The 23,215-nt window shown below is 50.0% G+C and overlaps 1 protein-coding gene across 2 annotated transcripts in view; it reads left to right on the plus strand.

Annotated features, from left to right (window-relative positions):
• The window catches only part of AP1AR (adaptor related protein complex 1 associated regulatory protein), a 44,382-nt gene extending 26,473 nt beyond the window's left edge, over positions 1-17,909 (plus strand). The window contains exons 2-10 of one of the 2 annotated variants that reach the window (XM_061571271.1): positions 1,968-2,016; positions 4,424-4,450; positions 5,026-5,054; positions 7,571-7,667; positions 10,033-10,131; positions 10,783-10,841; positions 12,069-12,145; positions 14,289-14,393; positions 14,584-17,909. In XM_061571271.1, the coding sequence (XP_061427255.1) occupies positions 1,968-2,016; positions 4,424-4,450; positions 5,026-5,054; positions 7,571-7,667; positions 10,033-10,131; positions 10,783-10,841; positions 12,069-12,145; positions 14,289-14,393; positions 14,584-14,972 (931 nt within the window). In that variant the 3' untranslated portion in view covers positions 14,973-17,909. The remainder of the gene's footprint in view (positions 1-1,967; positions 2,017-4,423; positions 4,451-5,025; positions 5,055-7,570; positions 7,668-10,032; positions 10,132-10,782; positions 10,842-12,068; positions 12,146-14,288; positions 14,394-14,583) is intronic. The other variant, XM_061571272.1, reaches the window with a different exon arrangement.
• Positions 17,910-23,215: the final 5,306 nt, after the last annotated feature.

Here is a 23,215-nt window from a genome sequence, read left to right on the forward strand (position 1 = left end):
TGTATTTGTTTGTCGCTGATGAGTTCTGCCACTGGTCCCCTTTGGAACATCGAAACATTGCGACGTGTAGTTTGAATGTCTGCACGTGCTAAATCGGTTTGATCGTTACTAAAATTGAACCGCAGTCCATTATTATTTTCCGTGAAACCAAGATCGATAATTGAATCCCAACAATGATTTAGTGGCCCAAATCGATCAGCGATCGTGTTTGCCGCTAGAGCTGAGCCGCTGTTAACGCCTGATGATGGCGGATGTGATCTTCAGCGAAACGTCGTACAAAGTCGTCAACAATTTTGCTTTGCTTTTTAACATCCCAGTTTGCAAAAAAAAACTATTAAATTAGCATAATTTGTCCGCGTGACAACTTCATTTTATTGCCTTTATGGGGTGGCTGAAAATTGGCATTATATCTCCACGATCTATCCCAAAATAAATTTATGATTTTATTTCATCGCATGTATGCATGTTGAACAACTTTCGTGCCGTAAGTAGCCAACTGTGCTAATCGGAGGTGCGGGAATTTGCATGGCACTGCGTCGTAATTGGACCATTATTAATGTGCGAGACAGCTAAGAGCAGCGTGGTTAATTTGTCAAATTAATCACGGAAGTCGCCTTTAACGGGCTAGGACGGGCACGTGTGTTCGATGGTAATCGTCAAGACAAAGGTGGAATTTCAGATTCTGAAAGTGTGGTCCAACCTCTTCATGCGACTGCCAGTCTTGATGTCCCACGAAGCGATTCGTCAGTTTTATCTCTTCGATGTATTGCCACGGTCACACCGCGTGTTCGTGACACGCACGGGTCGAACGCCCCTTGGGAATAACGTGCGGCATAACCGCGAAAACACATCGGCGAGCTATTCAAGCGCAACTGAGAAAAAACAACACTGCAATAGTCATTTCTGCGTGTCAATGTCACTGTCCACTGGTTACGTATTAACAATGAGCAACAACCCCTGTCTTCAGCTCGCTCAGAGATGAGGAAGAAACAGTGAGGCTCATGGGTAGTGGGTACATAATGCCCACCCCCAAAATCCTCTCTGCATCACTTTCCACGCTCCCAACGGGAATTGCTAATTCTTAAAACGAACTAAGTCACCGGTGGATGGCAGCATGGACGCAGAGAAACATGTTTTTACAAAAGAACAGATCCTTATTTTTTATCGATGAGGTAGTGAAGAGGGGTTCATTTAACCCCCGACTGGGATATTAACTTCTGATTATCGGTCGAGAGCACCTCTAACAACACCGTCTGGCCAGACTTAAAAGAACAAACTAATAAAAATAAAAGTATCCAAATACAATACGCACTCATTATACTACTTACACGATCTACTCACAATATAGTCACTTTTCACGGTATTTTTGTTAACGCTAGTGTTTCTCAGCTTTTGAAACCTACATTCTGTGCAGCGGAGTTCGAGTGGTATATCCGCTTTAGGAGTGGCTTTTCTGTGCATTATCTGAGCTTCCTCTCACACAAAAATAAACAAAGATCACCCCGTGTAGCCTGAAACAGACTGTTGGGCCAAAGTGATGTTGGCGAGCACCTATGAAGGCCGGCACGGCACAGGATGAGGTGGGTGGTCAGCACCACGCCCAGCGGCCTTTATCTCCCCAGTGGCAATGTTTACACACCGCACCAGGTACTCATTTGAGGCTGAGTCGACCTAGGGGAGGCCCAGGACCTGGTTCAGATATTTGTCACTGGTGTTGGCCGTGAGCGGGAATCGAACTCGGGTCGCCGGGTTTGTAGCGCAGCGTCGCGCTAACCGCTACACCATCGTTCCCCACAACACGCACACACATCAAGGCCTTTAAGACTAGACCATAACGTTATTTGTATTCCCTTGTGGTGTTATTGATGTACACACATTACAGAGTCACGTGGCCCACGCGTTGAGATACTTCATGTGTCTGTTTTGAGTGTTTAATAAGTTGATGTTTTCGATGTTTTGTTTTGCAGGTCTAAATATTTTAAGTCTGGCTACGCCGCAGAGCATACAACCATCGAGGTATGATCTGCTCTCATTTGTATCACTCATTGGCGTAAGGATGATGACACGGATGATGATAATCATCACATTAAAATAAGCCGAGATTTGAACTCGTAACTTCACAATTGGGAGTGTTTCTTCTACACAAACTAACTTGCCGAAAATCCCAACCATAACATTTTTTTTTATTCCCGAATTTGAGGTCAACTTTTCTCATCATCCTGTGGGGGTTTGTTAAAGGAGTATCACTTTCTAAGAAGTCAATAGTGCTTCATGGTTTGGCAGTACTGGCCTCTTTCATGGGAATGTGGAGTTCACACCACTGGCACATGTTTGCTGATACGTTGAATCGTGGCTACTAACTATAGAAATTGGGCATTCAAAAAATCGGCAATGCGTACACAGCGCGATCTATTTATAGATACCCCGCCAAAGTCACGTGGGAAAAATTATTAATGTGAGAAGACTGCATCCTATCTCAGAGTCTCGACCCGTCTCCCGCCAATCTCAGTACAACTCGTTACATCTGTTGGCACCCTGCTTCCTCTGTAAGATACGGAGCCATCATTTTCACAATATACACATTCCTGCGGAGGGAGCTGGTAGGAACGTTGGGTTGCTCGGTCAATGGCCAGGGTCAACAGCAGCGTGGTGTATTCCGCAAATATGGCCGACTGTGAGGGCGGGCACAAGCCGGCGTGAGTAGGTTAAACGTTGAGTTTTATAAGGGCACCACGGGGTGACCAGCCCCTCCCCACCCAGCCCCACCCCTCCCACCACCCACCCAGCCCCACCCAGCCCCTCCCCACCCTCCCCACGCAGCCCCTCCCCACCCTCCCCACCCAGCCCCACCCTCCCCACCCAGCCCCTCCCCACCCAGCCCCTCCCCACCCAGCCCCACCCCTCCCATTTTTGGATGCACGACGGACGGACGGACACAATAATCCCCTGTGGCCTGGTGTAACCAGGAGGTTCCTACCAGTATGAATCCAAGTGTAAAGACAGTACGGAGCGATAGTGGGACAGTGTGGTTCCCCGGGAACCATGGTTACAATGGACGTGCTAATGATGTTTGATGAGACAAACGTTGACAGGGTCACGTGAGGGGGAGCACGGGATCCAATGGTGGGGGAAGTGTAATTAGGGGGCCGTCCATAAATGACGTCACGCACCTGGGGGGAGGGGGTCAGACATTTGTGACGATGTGTGACGAAGGGGGGGGGGGTTGAGAAATGTGACAGTCACATCAAAATGGGCAATTTTAAATAAATATAGACAACACGTTCTACTTAATTAAATAGACTTTTTAATAAATGTTTTCTCCTACAACATCAGAGTACAGCGCCACATTAAATACGCACTACAATGACAATAGTTTAAAGCGATTTGAAGCATGTTTTATTTTTTGGGGGGGGGGGGAGGGGCAGAGCTTTCTGACAGTCATATTTGAGGGGGGGGTCTGACTTTTTGTGATGCCGTGTGACGATGTGGTGGGGGGGTCAAAAATCGTCCAAAATCGCGTGACGTCATTCATGGACGGGCCCCTAGGCCGGTGATTGACAGAGCCAGGTGTGGCGAGGAGAATTCGAGAATGTGGGCGTGGCCGGCACCTGGGCGAGGCATAAGGGGCGTGGCCAGGACCAGGCGAGGCTTCAGAGCAGAGGTCGCAAACGGGTTTTGATTCCTTACCCGTACCCGGCCGCACCAGGGTCGCAAATGGGTACCCGTACCCGGCTGGGTACGGGTACCCGTTTCCTACCCGTACCCTACCCGAAATGAGTGACAAACAGTTACTCACCAGTGACTCACGGCCTACCCGTACCCGTACCCGGCCGCACCAGGGTCGCAAACGGCTACCCGTACCCGTACCCGGCCGGGTACGGGTAGCCGGGTATCGGGTAGGGTATCGGTATCGGGTACCCGGTTGCGACCTCTGCTTCAGAGCCAGCACGAGCTGGTGGCTGTTGGTGTGGGGAATCGTCGTTGCCTTGGAACGGGTCGTCTCCATCGTCTTCGAGATGTCTTGAGACCAGAAGCTGTGATGTCCCAGAATAGAGTCGTCTAACTAACCAAGTGTACGTAGTCACTCGTGGTTACTCGTCGAGTTGCCGGTGGACTTTATTCACAATAAATATACGGAAAGACGAGACGGTGTCTCTCTGAGAGCTACATTACACAAGTGTTGAAAAGTAAGAGGCGGTCAAATGGATCACCAAATGTTGTGAATCGCCGACTTGCACCCCTCCCACCATGTGCGGCGCCGGGACAGCTGGCCTCTGTGGGGTCCCCTCGGCTAGACGGCAGCAGGACATTTGAATCGTTGAGATGAGGTGTGGTGTAGTCGCGCTTTGAGTCGCCCTAAGCAGGTAAGCAAGTGCCACTCTACGTACAAATTGTTATTCTTCGTTATTCTCCTCTCTTGCAGTTTGAAAACTTGGTGGAAGAAGATGAGGTAGGGTTTGATTTCCGATCCCGCTACGTTGTATGTTGAACTTCATGGGGGGCGGTAATTGTCGCGGTTAGCGCGCTGCGCTACGAACACTGCGACTCGAGCTTGATTCCTGCTGACGTTAAAAAGCCTGTGACGTCGTTTTCAAGAGTTAGGTCATTATGTGTCGGCGTCACGGTCGCAATAAAAAAACTAATTACGCGAAAGTTTTACTCTGTTGGAAAATTATAAAGAGCAATCGTTTCCCCCAACTGCAAAAAAAACGTGGCAGGGAAAAAAGTCATGAGAAATCTGCTCGACTTTCCTGGGTGAAAAAGCATCAATAATAATAATACAATATACAAATAAAAAATATAGAAGAGTCATTCTCTAATGCGTCTCCGATTCCCTCTTGACGTTGCAATTAAGTTCTTTAAATTGTTTTAACTTTTCTTTCCGTGCTGTTTGTCAGGATGCGTTGTCGTGTTTGATTCAATGTTTTTGTTTTTTATTAAACGTCTTGAAACTGTTGTTGTGCATTTTGCAACGGATGTGTTTTAAATAATTGAAGGAGTGTTTCAAATTTGTCATTTGTGCAGGTTTACAGCAGTGTCAACTCCAACCCAAGGTATGATGCCATTCAAAATTCTTAAGAAAGCCACAATGTTTTCTTTTCTATTTCATTACGCGAATGTTATTCAACAGGGACCACTCAAACAACATGTAAATACGAGTGCAGCATTACCAATAATGCAGTCAAATAATCTCGCACAACCAAACTGCATCTTCAACGTTGGAATTTGCAATAAAATTACAATTAGAATATCATTAGCATGTATCGTTTTGTAACCCAAGGGGGCTCATAATTGCGGTGCTGGAACACTGAGTCAGCACCTCCGAGATTATCAGATAGAAGCCAAGCAAAAACCTGTGATTAAGTTGTAAACATTCATTACAGGCGGTTGCAAGGGTAACACAACCGCAATTCAACTACCAATCAGCCGATCACGATTTCAATTCCCAGTCTGGTGTGAACGCGGCCCGTCATCCCTCTGTGATCGATAAATTGAGTGCCCGCTTTGCGCGTTGTCACGCGTGCGCTGCTCCCACGGTGCCGCTGGGCCCTGTTCATAGAAACGTGGAATGTTCACCACTGGCCACAGCGGTGATGAGTGCCGCCCCACGCTCGTCTTGAGCTGGGGGAGGTCCTTCTGAGTGAGTGAGCGAGGGGTCACGGTGGTGAGCGAGGCGTCACGGTTGGTGAGCGAGGGGTCACGCTGGTGAGGGAGGGGTCACGCTGGTGAGCGAGGGGTCACGTTGGTGAGCGAGGGGTCACGCTGGTGAGCGAGGGGTCACGTTGGTGAGCGAGGCGTCACGGTTGGTGAGCGAGGGGTCACGCTGGTGAGGGAGGGGTCACGGTTGGTGAGCGAGGGGTCACGGTGGTGAGCGAGGGGTCACGCTGGTGAGCGATGGGTCACGTTGGTGAGCGAGGGGTCACGGTGGTGAGCGAGGGGTCACGGTGGTGAGCGAGGGGTCACGCTGGTGAGCGAGGGGTCACGGCTGGTGAGCGAGGGGTCACGGTGGTGAGCGAGGGGTCACGGTGGTGAACGAGGGGTCACGGTGGTGAGCGAGGGGTCACGGTTGGTGAGCGAGGGGTCACGCTGGTGAGCGAGGGGTCACGGTTGGTGAGCGAGGGGTCACGGTTGGTGAGCGAGGGGTCCCGTTGGTGAGCGAGGGGTCACGCTGGTGAGCGAGGGGTCACGCTGGTGAGCGAGGGGTCACGCTGGTGAGCGAGGGGTCACGCTGGTGAGCGAGGGGTCACGTTGGTGAGCGAGGGGTCACGTTGGTGAGCGAGGGGTCACGTTGGTGAGCGAGGGGTCACGGTGGTGAGCGAGGGGTCACGGTGGTGAGCGAGGGGTCACGGTGGTGAGCGAGGGGTCACGTTGGTGAGGGAGGGGTCACGGTGGTGAGCGAGGGGTCACGGTTGGTGAGCGAGGGGTCACGCTGGTGAGCGAGGGGTCACGGTTGGTGAGCGAGGGGTCACGGTTGGTGAGCGAGGGGTCCCGGTTGGTGAGCGAGGGGTCACGCTGGTGAGCGAGGGGTCACGCTGGTGAGCGAGGGGTCACGCTGGTGAGCGAGGGGTCACGCTTGGTGAGCGAGGGGTCACGTTGGTGAGCGAGGGGTGACACTGTTGAGCGAGGGGTGACACTGTTGAGCGAGGGGTCACGGTGGTGAGCGAGGGGGTCACGGTGGTGAGCGAGGGGTCACGGTGGTGAGCGAGGGGTCACGTTGGTGAGGGAGGGGTCACGGTGGTGAGCGAGGGGTCACGGTGGTGAGCGAGGGGTCACGGTGGTGAGCGAGGGGTCACGGTGGCGAGCGAGGGGTCACGTTGGCGAGCGAGGGGTCACGTTGGCGAGCGAGGGGTCACGGTGGCGAGCGAGGGGTCACGGTGGTGAGCGAGGGGTCACGCTGGTGAGGGAGGGTCACGGTTGGTGAGCAAGGGGTCACGTTGGTGAGGGAGGGTCACGGTTGGTGAGCGAGGGGTCACGGTTGGTGAGCGAGGGGTCACGCTGGTGAGCGAGGGGTCACGCTGGTGAGCGAGGCGTCACGCTGGTGAGCGAGGGGTCACGCTGGTGAGCGAGGGGTCACGCTGGTGAACGAGGGGTCACGTTGGTGAGCGAGGGGTCACGGTGGTGAGGGAGGCGTCACGCTGGCGAGGGAGGGGTCACGGTGGTGAGGGTGGGGTCACGGTGGCGAGGGAGGGGTCACGGTGGCGAGGGAGAGGTCACGGTGGCGAGCGAGGGGTCACGGTGGCGAGCGAGGGGTCACGCTGGCGAGCGAGGGGTCACGCTGGCGAGCGAGGGGTCACGCTGGCGAGCGAGGGGTCACGCTGGCGAGCGAGGGGTCACGCTGGCGAGCGAGGGGTCACGCTGGCGAGCGAGGGGTCACGCTGGCGAGCGAGGGGTCACGCTGGCGAGCGAGGGGTCACGCTGGCGAGCGAGGGGTCACGCTGGCGAGCGAGGGGTCACGCTGGCGAGCGAGGGGTCACGCTGGTGAGTGATTTAGGAGGTCCCGGTTGTTGAGCAACGGGGGCCGCGTCACGTTTGGAGTTGTGACGGTGAGCGTGCGGCTCTTGCCTTCCAGGATGCTCACCGAGGAGGAGGTGAGGACCCTGCGGGAAGGGAAATACGAGCACCTGGTTGAGGACCAGAGGAACCTCGACCAGAGATTGGCGCAGCAGGTCTGACCTCGGGCCGGGTGGCCCGTCACACGGCCCGCTAACTCGGCTTCCTCGTACACTTTTTATTTCCTGAAATGTTTTGCGCCGCGTTTCCACGACCCGCCGAGATGCGGCGCTAGGACTGCTCTTGGAATAGCTCACCACAACTCGGTTCTTACCCCCTCCCCCCCCCCCTCCAATAATGCTCGTGAAAAATAAGTTAAAATCTCTGGGCTTTTCCTGGTCGGATGGGGATGTGATAATTGTTTTTTTTACCCTTTTATCTGGTAACAAAACTGACAGCTTTTTTTTTTACAAGGAGTCATGTTTGCATAGACCACAATACCTGCAGTCATAATGCAAATAAAAAACATAACTCTGATAATGTATGCACTATCCTTGAAGTTGATTGGTCCACACCCAAGACAGCTTTCCTTAGAGCCTAGTCTCACATGGTGTTGGACCAGATGACGCCAAAAGGCGCACCATCAAGTATGAGCGCTCGGGGTAAGCATTTACACAAAAAATAAAAAGGTGTCAGTTTTGTTGCCAGATAAAAGGGTAAAAAAATAATTATCATATTTTTTCTTCTGGCAAATGAGGTTCCAATGGTGAGGATGGGGATGGTTTAGTTTTATTTCTATGTGTTTGGCTGATTTGTTTACCTTTCTTGTACTTTGCACTCGTATCGTGTTTTTGTACTGTTTTGTTGTAACGTTCTTACCCTGTGCTCCTACTGGACATCTGTGAAAAGAGCTTTGCAGCTCATCGGATTCTTCTAGTAACAATAAATATTCTGGTTCAGCTACGTGATCTCGCGTCTTTCCTGTTTCGTTCCCGCCGTCTGCGTTTCTCCTCCCTTTTCCCTCTGTAGCCGGAGGGAATCGAGAGTTTTGATTAAGTTCTTTCTTTTTACACATTTTTCTTTAACTCACTCTGTGTTGGTGTCGTTGTTGTCGTATCCTCAAATCTTGTAACTCAATTTTAACCCACTTCCCAATGTGATATCGACTGCAAACTTGGTATACTTATGTCATACTGATGACACCACTATATTCTATTAAAAAAAGAAAAAAGTATATTTAAACATTCATTTTTACATATTATGTTTCGGCTTGGGTCTAATTGTCCACGCTCAACTAACGTTGGCTCTAAATCACCATGGTCCCTCACGCTTTGGCAAGCTTTGCGACCACTTCCTGGAGTCGTGGAGTTCTGCCATTACGAGTAGGGTACATTTCATTAAAGCGTGTTTTTTTAAAAAGTATTTTTAAATATTGCTTATTTACTCGGGCTTTTTACCCTTTCTGGCATATAATGCAGGATGTGTTAAGATTTTAAAATTTTAAAATAGACACCCATTACAGGGCATCAAGTCTGCATTAATCCACACATGCCTGTGGTAAAACATGCGAACAAACGTGCTTTGGTAGTGTATGCATTGTCCTTGAAACCGATGGGCCTACAGCTGTGGTTTGTCTCACCACTGCTGTAGGGACCAAAGGAAATGCCAAAAGGCGAAGATGCAAATGGCAAAGCATTCATAGCAGTTATATCTAAGGTAGACATTTTTAGATACATTTTTTCCAATAGTTTGGGTGGGGTGGGGGCATCTTATAATCGTATAATCCATTGAGTGCTTGTGTGTAGAACATTTGTATAGCTTTATTAACACCGGGGACAAGTTTGGGGTGGTTTCTTAATTTTTTACGTGCGTGCGTATTTGTGTGTGTTATTGGTTTTCAGTGTTCTTGTGACAAGTGGGCGAAGTTTGTGGGATTCATCATTCTTATTGTTTGACATCTCGATGAAAATCCCGGTTCCGATTCCGAAGCTAATGTAGACGATCGATTCGTTAGATTCCATCTCCCGGCGTGGAATTTAAAACGGTGGCGCAAGTTTATTCAGTCACTCCCCCCCCCCCTGCCTATGTTCGCCCCAACCGGATGAATGGGTTACAGCAGAGGTGGTGTGTGGTGGGGTAAAGTGTGGGCGCCCCCACCTCTTCCAAGACGTCTGGCCCGCGTGGAAGAGTAGACCAAATACTGTACCCTCTCAAGGGGCACTGTTGTGTTTCTTCTCGAGTGGAGGGTCATCTGCCAACAGTGGTGGTAGCATGTAATTGCAGGGCTGCACCTTTTTATATATATATTTTTTACCTATTATCACAATAATAACATTCGCTTCAACACTTTGAATCAAATACATTCCATTTCATTCGCAATACTTTTTTTCCTTCATTTAATTTCGCCTGGCTTATTTTTTTTACGCAACTTAATTTTGGGGGGATTTTGTTTCGTTTTGTTGAATATATTTTCGTGTGTGTGTTGTGTTCGGTCTGCGCGTCCTTGCGCCCGTGTATCTTGCTGCGCTCCATTGGACACAGTTACGGGAGCAGGAGGAGAGGTTGAAAAAGGAGGAGGAGGCTTTACACAGGGCACAGAGGCTGGCTGCCCTACATGCCAAGCAAAAGCATGCGCGCCAGGTACATCACCTGCTCCATCATACTTCCTGCAGTGTCACAGCACAGGCGAATGGGGCGGCTGGGGTGGGTGGGTGGTGGGTGGTGGGGTGGGTGGTGGGTGGGGGGTGGGCGAGGCGGATGCCCCCAGCACCCCCCTCCCAAGGAACCGGGGGAGTGTGATGGCACTACCCAAATGTGCATTTTTAAGTTTTTGCAAACGAATTTGAGCAGTGGTGGCCTGTCGCTAATTTCGTGTGGATTTTTCTCCGGGTCCTCTGGTTTTTCCCTCCCCATTTAGAAACGTGCGTTTAGAGTCATTGGCTGCGATAGATTTCCACGTGGTAAACAACTTCGTTGAGCTATCATTTGTGGTCAGGTCGCTTCTGAAAAAGAGCTAATAGCTCAATGGGTCTTACCTGGTAAAATCAAACTTTGTTTAGTTTAGTTATTATTCTATGGTGAGCCGATGCCCTCGCCAAAGCAGCAACAGTGGCTGTGCTGTATTGAGACTTGCCTGCCATAGTAATGTGGAAATTCCACCACAGTCTCGGCGCTGTGAACGGGAGATGAGCACCTAAATGCTCGCTTGAGCAAGAAATCGCTGATTTAAACAAATAAAAATCTCTTGCCGTGTCTTTGTCTTTCAATGTCGTGTCTCTGGACGCCTTGCAGGAGAGGAGCTCTGAGCTGGATAAGTCGTGGGTGGGAGACAGTGCTGACGAGTGGCAAGTGTAAGTGGTGCGATGCCGTTTATTTGCATTCCCCCCTCTGCACACAGGTCGGTGAGTAGGCGGAGTATGAATAATCAAGCAGTTTACACTGTCCACGATGCAATCCATTTCCCATTTTCGGAGTCATGATAAAATTCACATTGTTTTTTTTATTATTGTCATTATTGTTATTCAGGATTCTCAGGATATTAAGGATATCGCCCCTCTGATACATGTATAAAATGCAGTCGTACGAACCTATTAGAATGGTTTTACCATATTATATGTAATTATGACTTTGCAGCCCTTTGTTAATTCTCTGCTGGATGGATGAAGGCACCCACCACAAACCGTGTTGGTCTCAGGGAGGCGGGGGCGGTGTTCGACCATACTTCAACGCGCTTTTAATTGCGGCGACCAGAACCGCTTTGAATATCACTCGCCACTGATGTTAACCTTGGCTGGGAATTTAACTCGGGTCACCGGGTTAATAACGCAGTACGCTAACCATGCTCTGCCACCCCTGTGTAAGCATATATGAATAGGAAGTGGTTGATTCCAAATGCACACCATGGCGTGAGTGAAGTTTCATCAGAAATGATTTTATTTGTGTCCTTTTGTTTATTTATCCTTGGTGCGCTGATGTGGTGTGGTGTGGCGTGCCATTCACAATGCGAATCCACTGACAGTGTGTGAATGAATGGGCTCAATAACATAATGTCCCGACCATTCTGTGCTCCCTAACATCAAAATAGGGCCTCCTCCAGGTTAGCTGTGTCTGAAATGAGAACTAATTAAGGGACCTCTCCTTGGCTGATTCAGTCTCATAGCCACCTGCTGAAAATATCTCAGAGATTTTCTGGGATTGCGTATGTAAGGAGGATCGTACTCGTTAAATGCTCCTCCTAGGTTGCCTCCGAGAAAAATTAACACCACCCTCTATCCCCTTGTATGCATCGGATCACAGAATGTGGAAATGCTACATCATCATCATCATCGTCGTCGTCGTCACCACCACCATCCATGATGATCAAATCACTGTTAGATTAAGACCTCCCCCAAGCTGGCCTCCATCTCACACGGTCAGGCGACGCAACGATCCATCGAGCTCCTGCGCGGTAGCCGATTTCATCGCTCCATCTCCACGATGGGCGTCACCCCCGGGATGCGTTGTTTCCCCCTCCACAATCAAACCCCAGGGTCAGGCTCCTCCTAAAACAAGCGTCCGTCTCTTCCTGGTGTCCGCAGGGCCGATGAGGAAGAGGACTTTGATAATTATCTGCAGGGGGTCAAGGCAAGATCGGATGCTTTTAGGAACAAATACCGTGAGTACCTCTGCTACAGATTATAGCTCCCCGCTCATTCAGCTCGCCCAGTGTTTTCCAGCCGTGCCGATCTCTCCGTATGCCCACAGGTGCGGGGATTTCACCCTGCGCTGGTTTTGACCCGTACGGCCGTCTGCCCAGGATCACAATGGCCTCAGTGTTACGGCCTGCGCCGCTGAGAGATGCTGCTGGCTTTGAATCTGGGTTTCAGCCATCGCCCGCGATCAATCCGACTTGCGTGGCCAGTTCATTTTCAAATAAAGAGAGGAAAGCCAAAGTGGCAATCAAATGACGTGCGTACGAGTGAGAGACGCAGATGGTCTGCCGGCAACCTACGTGCTGCACTGCCACATGCACAGGCAATTTTTTTTTATCTTACCTGACCTGGTAAGATAAAAAATAGATTCGTTTTATTTGTATATTTTTCTAAGTGATTTGTTTACCTTTCCTATTCCGAGCCAGGATTTTCAGGTAGGTGGGGGGGCAACCCCTCCAGCAATGAAAGTGATGAGTTGTTAGTAAGTAAGGACTTGTCCCTTGCTTCTTATTTGGTGCGTGTGTGGCAATGGCGCAGCCATCGACCGAGGGTCGAATTCGAACCGCGTTGTGTGATCGGCATCGCGCTCGCTGAAGGTGAACGCCTTCAGGGAAGTCGTGTACTGTATACGCAACTGCGCACAATTCTGTGAGTCACTTATAACTGCTTTGCCGTTACTTATTGCCAATTGTGGACTCAGACTATTGTCCTATCATCTCATAGAGTCCCTGGAACATAGTAACATGCTACACAGTGGCAGTGGGGGTCGCAAAATGCCGATTTATTACTAATAAACCCCAATGATTCGATCGAAATTAGGGATTTTGATCGGATCATTGGTGGGGCACGTGCCACGCCACCTCCCCACTGGCTCCGCCAGTGCCTATACTTTGTACTCCGATTGTGTTTTGTATTGTTGTTGAAACATTCTGAGCCGTCCTTACGAGACATCTGTGAAAAAGAGATGTATAGCTCATAAGTTTCCTCCAGTACAAATCGATATTCTGATTATAGACCATGAACCATCGTCCCCTGCTGATAGACTAATGCCCATTTTGCAGCTGCCACCGGAGGGTCCCTTTGGCTAGAGCACGGCAAGGCATTGGAATGTCTGAGATAGCATGTAATACTCTTAGGTTTTTTCGGTAAAGTCACATAGGTAAAAAATATAATTAAAATTAATAAAAGTAATAATAGAAATAAAATAATAAATCACGACGTTTCGGAGGCAGCACAAGTCTCCATCATCAGGTGAGACCGTCACAGCTAGATTTACTCTATCAAGTGAGGCAAAAAAATTCAAGGGGGGGGAGGAGCTTATCTGAGTGTGGTAGCCAATGAATGGAACGTATTGGGGGGAGGGTGGGCGGGGCTAAAAGAGAACAACAAGTCACATGCTAAAGGTGCACATGCTAGAAGGGAACGACAATGCACATGTTGCTTTACCCAGTGTTGGTGGCAATCCACCAACATCCAGAGTATGAATCCTTGCAGTCACGAAAGCTTCAAATCTAGAGATAGCATGTGATGCAAGGCGCTCCGAGTTGCGCTCAGACATTCGACCTTTTCCCATTCCGAGACGTCTGCAAGTTGCAGGGTGGGGTCACGCTCACCGCCGAACCTCGGAACGCGCGAGCGGTTCCTCGTAAATTTGATTTGGAGAGGGCATAGCAACGCTGTTTTTAAAGACGTTGTACTCACCGCGGAGAACCGTAGCGACACGACCGCACTCTTCGATAGCTGGCGCCAAACTGTGCACACACACCCCCCCCGCATGGCCCTTGTGGGACCCTCGGTACCGATAAAGTTATTTTATTTTAGTTTTTTCTTCCGGTTTCCTTTTAATTATGTACACGAACGTCATCAGAATGGGAAAGGGTTAATCGCGAGTGGCCTGTAAATGCACATCCCGATGCTTATGATGCAGAGCGTGAATTGGTAAGGTCTGACAAACCGTGCGAGCACCCATGAATCTTATCCATAATTACGCGCCATCTGTGTGTCATGTGCGTGAATGCGTGCACGTGCGAGTACGCGTGCGTGTGAAATCACGCGTGCGTCAATCTTTTAATGAACCTGCGTGCGAATGCGCCTGAATGCGCGCAGGGATCGTTGCGGATGCGGCGATCACCCCCAACACGGAGAGCAGCCGCACGCGGTCGTCCGCCGACGACAGCGCCTCGCTCGACCTGGAGTGGGAGGACGAGGAGGGTGAGTGTTGGCGGCGACGCGGTTGCCTCTGAACTGAGCCTCGACTCTTAACCGGTGGTGGTCAAGAATCGGAAGAGAGTTCGGAAGATGAGCCAATAAGCTTGATGAATCCACTGACATTTACAATCGACTCGCTTGTTTGACGCTCCGTTTCTCACCCTGTGGCTCTCGCCCGCCTGCTCGCCCGCAGGCATAAACCGCATGCTGGAGGCTCATGAGCGCTCGCGCACGGAGGAGGACCTTCTCCAAGCGTCCATGATGCAACCCGAGTCTCCCCGCCCGCCGGGGAGGGCGAGGAGCGACCGCGAGCAACAGCAGCAAGAGCAGCAGCAGCAGCAGCAACGGCAGCGACAGCAGCAGCAGCAGCAGCAGCAGCAGGGCGACAGCGGCGGCAACGGCTCCACCCCGGCCGCCACCTCCACCACCGAGTCATCCCCGGGGCTCGAGTGGGAGAACGACTTTGTGGGCGCCCAGGTGGACGATAACGGCAACGACGACGGAGGCAGCAGCGTGCCGGCTGCCGCGGGCTCGACGGACGGATCCACGTCGGGGGACGACAGGCACGCGGCCGATAGGTAGCCGCCGTTTCGCAACGCACGCAACGGCGGCGGCGGTTTGTAAATGTCATTGCCACCGCCGCACATCGTATGTGTTGCCTTGCAGCCGGTTTGGCCCAGACACATTCCGTCCTCCTCCGTCCCCTCCATCTCCTCTAACGTTTATATTGGCGAAGTGGCAGCTGTCACGGCTAAGGCTTCGAGGAGGGGTGGGTACGGTGTTCACAATTGAATTCCACGTGAATTTGATACACGGTCCCTTGGCACACGGTGGCCTAAGTCACAAGATATATTAATTTGTCGCAAAGCAGATGTTTCTTCTGCTTCTTCGAAATTGGCTTAACATCTCGCCAATGAGTCTCAAGACTTTACTTACCCAGGATTTGCTGGGTAGAGCATTATCGTTAAAGAATCAAGTCATGACATCCGACAAATTAGTTGAATGATGGTGCTGGTTAAGGGCTGCGGAAAGGAGGAGTGACGCTCTGTGCATCACCATCGGTCTCTCTAGAGCCAAAATATTATTTTGTCCATTGGACCAAGAAAAAAACATAACGGGGGAAATCAAAGCAGGGAAATTGTTGCTTTCAATGAAAATTTTGTTGCTGAACAGGTTTTACATTTTCTCTGTTTTGCAGGTTTATGCAATGATGAGCTTATAAAAATAGATTTTTTTTTCGTGTGGTTTATATTTAGACCATTTGTATGTGGTGTGGCCTAACACAAGGAGGAAGGGGCGGGGGGGGGGGAGTGTTTTCTCATGTATAATGCACTGGCTTTAGATGCTCAACACACTGGGGAGAGATGTTTTATTGAAGCTACTGTATTTCCGCAATGTTTGTATTAATCTGCCTCGAAGTGTTATCGGAACGGAAGCCCAAGTCTGTTTGTAATGCACAGATGTGATCCTGAAGCATTTTGCGTGTGTGTAAAATACTTTTCTGCATTCCTCATCGGATGTTCAAGAACACGTGCAGCATTTCTGCAATTGTCTGAAGAAACACAGCACATTTACAAAACCGTGGTGTCTTGATTTGTGAAGAACTTTTCCTTTACGTGGGCATCTGTTTTAGTGACTCTTTCTACCCCGTTATCAACGCGCTTAACGGTTTCACACACACACAGACAAAGATCTCCTGTGTAGCCTCTACATAGTTTTTGGGGCAAGTGCTGTTAGTGATAACCTATGAAGGGGGTGGGTGGCCAGCACCACGCCCGGCCTCCTTTCTCTCCCCAGTGGCGATGTTGACGCACCACACCAGGTACTCATTTGAGGCTGAGTCAACCTAGGGGAGGCCCAGCACCGGTTCAGATAATCGTCACTGGTGTTGGCCTTGAGCGGGAATCGAACTCGGGTCGCCGGGTTCTTAGGGCAGCACGCTAACCGCTACACCCCCGCTCCATACACACACACTAAGGTCACCGATGTAGATTTGTTTGTATTGCTGTTAGCGAGCACCCGTTAAGGCCCACAAAGCATGCGAGCCACTGCTGCGGTTAAAACCCAGCACGGTCAAACACACTCATCATTCCCCTTTGCTCGTGTTGAGCACACAGTCCCCAGGTGCTCGTGTTATGCCAAGTTGACATAACAGTGGCCCAGATTCAGATGCAAATGGCCGATGGCGTTGTGCATCATGGGATATAACCGGCGTAAGTGGCAATCGTAACGTAACATGGTTATCCTGCCGTGTTGACGAATCTTGAAAAAACGCTCCGCTTGGTCAATGCGCAGCCGATGCGAGTGCATCGGGTTTTATTTCGTGAATATCCGCGCAGGAGGACGGGGAGGGGGCTTGACCGGGCATGCTCAGTTGTTGGACACATTGCGAATTGGCGCGCTGTGGGAGTTGCCGTCATCGATTTCGAACCGAGTGAGTTATTTTACCGTTTAAAGGGTCCAACCTGATTTAGGCTTAATTAAGTTGGTTCATTCTGACCACACGCCCCCCCCCCCCCCGCTCGCCCCCTACGTTATGAATAAATATGTCCATTTGTTTTATGAAACCTGGTTGCGGGTGGCAGTTCGGTGTGATGAATGTTTACTTCGAGGTAGGTGTTTGTTTTAGAATAATTTGTCACGATTTCGTGCCACTTCGTGTCTGTTATAGTCAAGCTGTTAAACGTTGCAATGAAGCTCGTTGGTCTCAGCAAAAAAACTAAAATCGACGTATCCTAAATTTCCCCTTGGGTCAACAAAGTTCATTGATTTGCCTTAATTAAATCACAGCTGTTGAGTTGTGCGATGAATTTCCCACACGCAACCGCCGTACATAACGTAACTTTTTTTTTTAAAGCAATGGCTTTACAACAGCAGACATTGCCTGTGACATTCAGGAAGAAAAAAAAACCTGCCATACAGCTGCCAATCGGCGAAGTTAATGTTGCGTTTGATGCATCTGGACCGCAAGACCACGTGCCATGTTCGTGAATGTTGATGTCTTCCATCCGTGACCGATGTATCTACGTGCAATTTTACACCTTGAACTTGTTAACGATAAAAAGTCGCTTCAAGTTTTCTTTCTGTTTTGAGCAGCAAAGCCGCCTGGCACCAGTGAAGGAAATTCCACATTCCCATGACAGGGGTCAGTTTATTCATCAGACGACCGTAGAGGTGGAGAGGCTTGTGGGTCAGGTCATCCCCACCGCAACCGGGGGATTTGAACTCTTGTGACCTTCCGACAGCACGAGCCGAGAGCACAATTCCCGTTGTAAAGTAAAAAAAATAGCCACGGGAGGAGGGGGGGGTACAGCTACTCTGGAATCCCAAAGCTGATTCAAACCTAGGGCTATGGTTCGTCATCCACGGTGGCCTCATCTGAGTGTCTGACTGCACGCACACACAGCAAGCAAGGAGTGGGTGGGGTGTAACATGGGAGAGACCTCACCGCGCACCTCTTTCAAAGTCGTGTGACCGGTACAAAGGAATCATACTCTTGGGTTTTTTCGGTAAAGTCATGTAGGTAAAAATAAATAATAAAAATAAAATAGAAATAAAATTATAAATCACGACGTTTCGGAGGCAACACAAGTCTCCGTCATCAGGTGGGACCGTCATAGCTAGATTTACTGTATCAAGTGAGGCAGAATTCCAAGAGACAAGCCCTTAAATAAAATCATTGGCTGCCACATTCAGATAACCCCCTCCTCCCCCCTTAACTTGTATTTAAGGGCTTGTCTCTTGGAATTCTGCCTCACTTGATACAGTAAATCTAGCTGTGACGGTCCCACCTGATGACGGAGACTTGTGTTGCCTCCGAAACGTCGTGATTTATTATTTTATTTATATTATTATTTCTATTATTTAATTTTTTCTTTTTACCTACGTGACTTTACCGAAAAAACCTAAGTATGAATCCTTGCAGTCACGAAAGCTTCAAATCTAGAATGGGTACAAAGGAAGCCATGTCCATCACAGTAGGTGTGATGATGGATGTTGGCCGTAGCCTTGTAGCAGATTGTGGCCAGAACATTCTTCCCCACCAGCAAAGACAAAGGTCCCCCCCCCCTATAGCCTGAACATACCGTTGTAGGGCAAGTGCTGTGAGCGAGTAGCACTTAATGAAGGCCGGCACAGCACAAGACGGGGGTCGGTGGCCAACACCTCGCCAGGCCGCCTTTGTCTTCCCAGTACCGATGTTTACACACATCACCAGATACTCATTTGAAGCCGAGTCGACCTAGGGAAGGCCCGGGACCGTTTCAGACAATCGTCACCGCTGGTGTCCGGTGAGCGTGAATTGAACTCGGGGCGCCTGGTCCGTAGGGCAGCGCGCTAACCGTTGCACCACCGCTCTCCACCGCCAGGGGTCGCTGGTCCATCAGCCCGTGCGGGGCACTGCAGAGGTCGCAAACGGGTTTTGATGCCTTACCCGTACCCGGCCGCTGACCAGGGTCGCAAACGGTACCCGTACCCGGCCGTACCCTACCCGTACCCTACCCGTACCCAGCCGGGTATCGGGTACCTGATTGCGACCTCTGGGATGAAGCCACGTTGCAGGCCCGGGTGGGTTGATTTTAGGAGCTTGAATTGTGAGAAGAGACAAGACGTTGGGAAATGAGTGACAAACGGTGACTCATCAGTGACTCACGGTCTACCCGTACCGGGCCGCACCAGGGTCGCAAACGGGTACCCGTACCCGGCCGGGTACGGGTAGCCGGTTATCGGGTAGGGTATGGGTATCGGGTACCTGGTTGCGACCTCTGGGTCATCGCTTCGGGCCTCGTGTCAACAGCGAACGGGTGTCAACGTCGGCGAGCTTTGGCGGCTGATCTGAATGGGCTTTGGAACGTCCACGCGAATGCGGTTTCCCGGGTTTTGGCCGCGGCTTGAGCATTTCTTGTTCCCAAGATTTCGCCACGAACTACTGAATGGATCGGAATGTTTATTTACACTGGAGGAATCCGTTGAGCTGTAAAGCGCGTTTTCACAGATGTCCATTCGGGGTGGGTCTGAGCGTTCCTGACAACAAACAATACAAACAAAGCACGATAGGAGTGAAAAGTGTTGTAAAGGTAAACAAATCGCTTAAAAATAAAAACAAATAAAATTAAACAAAATATTGTCTTACGAGGTAAAGCCCACTGAGCGATTCGGGAACGCATGCAGATCGGAGGATTCAACTCGAACCAGAGATATCCAAATTCATTATCAAGGAAAGTGAATGTGCTAGGGTAGAACGTCTTTCTCGGAGATGATGATATTGATGATATTGATGATCATGATGATCATGATGGCTCGTTGGAGACTGGTGGTGACGTAACAGCAACCAGAGTAGACACTTCGTCTAAACTAAACTACTAAAGTATGTTTTTTTGTATTTTACCAGGTAAGGCCCACTGAGCTATATAGCTCTTTTTCAGAAGCGACTTGGCCACAAATGATTGGTCAACAAAAGTGGCTCAACATGAAGATGCCCTCAGCTGCAGTGGCGTGGTCAAAGCTAGAGAGACGAAGATAAAATGCTCAGCGTACATTTTAAAATCCATCCAAATGGATTTTTCGTTGGCAATCGGAGCCGGAGCCATCAGAATTCCGCAGGGCAACATAACAACATCGTTGAATCTCACCCCGTGAACCCAGTATTTAATTCTGTCAAAATGCTCCTCAACGTGACCCAATTGTCTCAAAATATCCTCTTGTCGATGCTGCCTGTCTCTATGGGAAGCGTCGAAGTTGCGGTGCATATGTGACAATACATTCAGGATGTGTACTTCACTCACATTTGAGAAGACGTGGAATTCCATGCAGATTCATGGGGAAATCTCGCCAAAAACAGACGGCAACGGCGCACAGCCTTGGCTGAAGCTGCCCAGTTGCTTGAGAGAGACGGCGCTCTTGAGAACACGGAGTCGCAACACGCCGGCAGACTGCGGCTTCGAAGTGGTGTTAGTGCCGACCCCAGTGCATTTGAATCTCAGGTGTTACCCTCGGCCCACTGTGCGTGTGATCTACGCGTTCATACGCAGGTCTTGCTGGCCACAAGCGAACGCGCATGAATCAAGCACAACAACCACGTAAGGTGACGAAGGATGACCGACTCCCGACGCAAGAGAGATCCTCGTCCTTGGGTACGGACCGCATGATGATGATGATGAGAATATCCAGGCTCATGCCTTCCACGCAGTCTTGTAGCCAAGCAAGGCTCACTGATGAGTCCCGATGACGGGTGTGTGCACACAGCCCTTTAATCAATCCACTGCTGGATGAGAGCTCCCCCCCTGCCCACCACGGTTAAATGCACGTGAGCTATTTCACCATACTTCACGCCGGTCAGTGTCGGTTGTTGTGAGTCGGGGTGCATAGTTGATGCCTCGTACCTGTACATTGTACAACGATTGATATTGGTGCACTGCCCTCTGCTGGTAAATTAAGACCACAGCAGCCTTGAGATATCTTTCCTGCGGTGCAGACGACCCATCATCGTCAGTGTCTCGTCTGCCAAAAGATTGAACAGTTTAGCAAATAAAAAATAAACTGGTAAGACATCTGAATGTGTCACGGCTATGGTGGTGTAATTTAACTTGGATTCATGTTATGGTTGTGCACGCAGTTTGTATGCATTCCGGTGTACATCATACTGTCGTATGAACGTGTACCCCGATTTGTTGACAATAAGAACAACACGAATCTCATTTCATTTCGGGATTTATGCAAGCATGTGTCCACTGCAATAAAGGTTTTGAAACATTTTGGTTTGACTTTATTATTATTGTGATCTTGTGTATGTCTCACTGAGTCTCGAGGTTGATTTTAAAGAGGGTGTCCTGCTTGAGTTCGTGGGCCAGTTCCTTTGTGTCGTCATCAGCAGCAGCAGTTATGGACAATCCACTGCTGGATGAAGGACTCCCAACAGCCACCGCGTCTCAATCCTGCGGCGCGATGGTCCATCCAGCAGCACCTGCACAAAGTGCTTTCATAGCTCCGTCTCCTCGGTGGACGTCCCCTTGTCTGTACTGAATGTGTACGTACAGCAGTCGCCTTTATCGTTTGAAACCTCGTCCGCACAAACCGCGTGCAGATGCAGAGATACTTGGTGATGCCCAAACGGAAATGGGAAAACTCTCCGGGCAGTTGCGCAAGTGACTGGGCACCCAGAACGGAGCCGTGGGGTGTAGCACGGTTGGCTACGTACGGTGCGAAAGAAGTTCAACGTACGTGATATCCGATTTCAAATGCAAAGACGGCAGCGATTCGCCACTCAGCTGCTCCTGACGCATTTACCTGCCACCGCTACCACAGTGTAAAATGTCAGTTGTTGGTCTGCAGTCACGTGAGCCGTACGTCTATAAAATGTAAGTCCCAAACACTCGGAGATCAATGGGAAGGAGGCATCATCGTAGCGATAGACTCCGCCACTTCTGGCTTCAACCACCTCGATGTTAAGTGACAGTTGTTGGTCCACATCGGTGCTCTTCATTTCCAAGGTTTGTGGCCCACGACAATACAAATGTGAAAACACCCCCCCCCCCCAATCATCATCAATGTCGTGACGCTGTCACAAATCCCCCAAATGGTTGAAAATGTGTGGCGGCCCCGCGCACACTGACGATGTCTTAGCGGCGAAAGTTCCCCCCCCACTATTCTGTAGATTCGTGAAGGACGCTGCGTCTTAACATCAACACGAGCCGTGCGAAGACGAGCAAGCTAACGCAGCCGCTCGCGAGTTGGCGATTGGCAAAAAGAGTCGAGGGGAGGAAAGGGGTTGTTGGGTGAGCGAGCAGAATAATTGGCACAGTCGCAAACCTTCGTTGCCCTAACGCCAGGTGGCGGAACGACCACGTCTCAGCTGGGGTGGCCTCCAAAAGCAGGCCCGACCAGTGCCCCACCCACACACCCACCCCAAAAAAAACAACGTCTGGCATTGGCGGTGCACCGAAACGTCGTGCACTATTGCGTAAAACAGCATTGCACTTCAAGAGAATTCGAATTCATGAGCGCGAGAGACTTTCCGTGACAGTGAGGCGTGTAGAGATAGGTTTCTCTCGTCATGGTAATGTGGAATTTCCACCACTGTCTCAGGGCCCCCGAACTTGTATGGTACCGTGTGTAAGTAGTTTAAAAAAATTCGCACCGTACGTACTCGTTTGAGTAGGTGGTTGGTATGGGCCCTGGTGCAAGGAATCTTATCATCTTCTATTTATAGAGCACCTTTAGATCAAAGTACTTGAAACATATATATTTTTTGAACGGCAACCGAATGGAATAATTTAAATGACAGGAGCGTGCAGATTAAACTATTTTTCATTTGACCAGGTAAGGCCCACTGGGCTATGTGTAGCTCTTATTCACAAGCGACCTGGCCACAGACGATAGCTCAACGAAGTGGCTTATCACGTGGAAATGTACAGCAGATAAATAGTCTAAACGCACGCCTCTTAATGTGGAGGGAAAAACCGGAGGACCCGGAGAAAAATCCATGCAACCACAGGAAGAACATGCAAATTCCAGGCATACATGCGACAGGGTCGGGATCAGGATCGGGATCGGGATCGAAACTACGACCTCCTGTATACCAGGCGAGCTAGTTAACATCTCGCCACCGTGGGGCCCGTTAGGGTCTCCGGCCCCGTGTGTCACGGTGCAGTTGCAGCGCCTGCACACTTCGTAGCTACGCCCGCTGACTCGAAAAAAAATTGCATCTCAACTCAATGCAACTTGTAATGAAATGTTGGCTGGGCAGTAGCATAACCATCGGCTGAATGTTATTTACACCATAGTATTGGCCATTAAACTAACATTAAAATTGCATATTTTATAACCAG

The sequence above is a fragment of the Lethenteron reissneri genome, chromosome 47 (genome assembly GCF_015708825.2).
Source record: "Lethenteron reissneri isolate LAM-NWPU_2019-01 chromosome 47, ASM1570882v1, whole genome shotgun sequence".
NCBI classification, from domain to species: Eukaryota; Metazoa; Chordata; class Hyperoartia; order Petromyzontiformes; family Petromyzontidae; genus Lethenteron; species Lethenteron reissneri.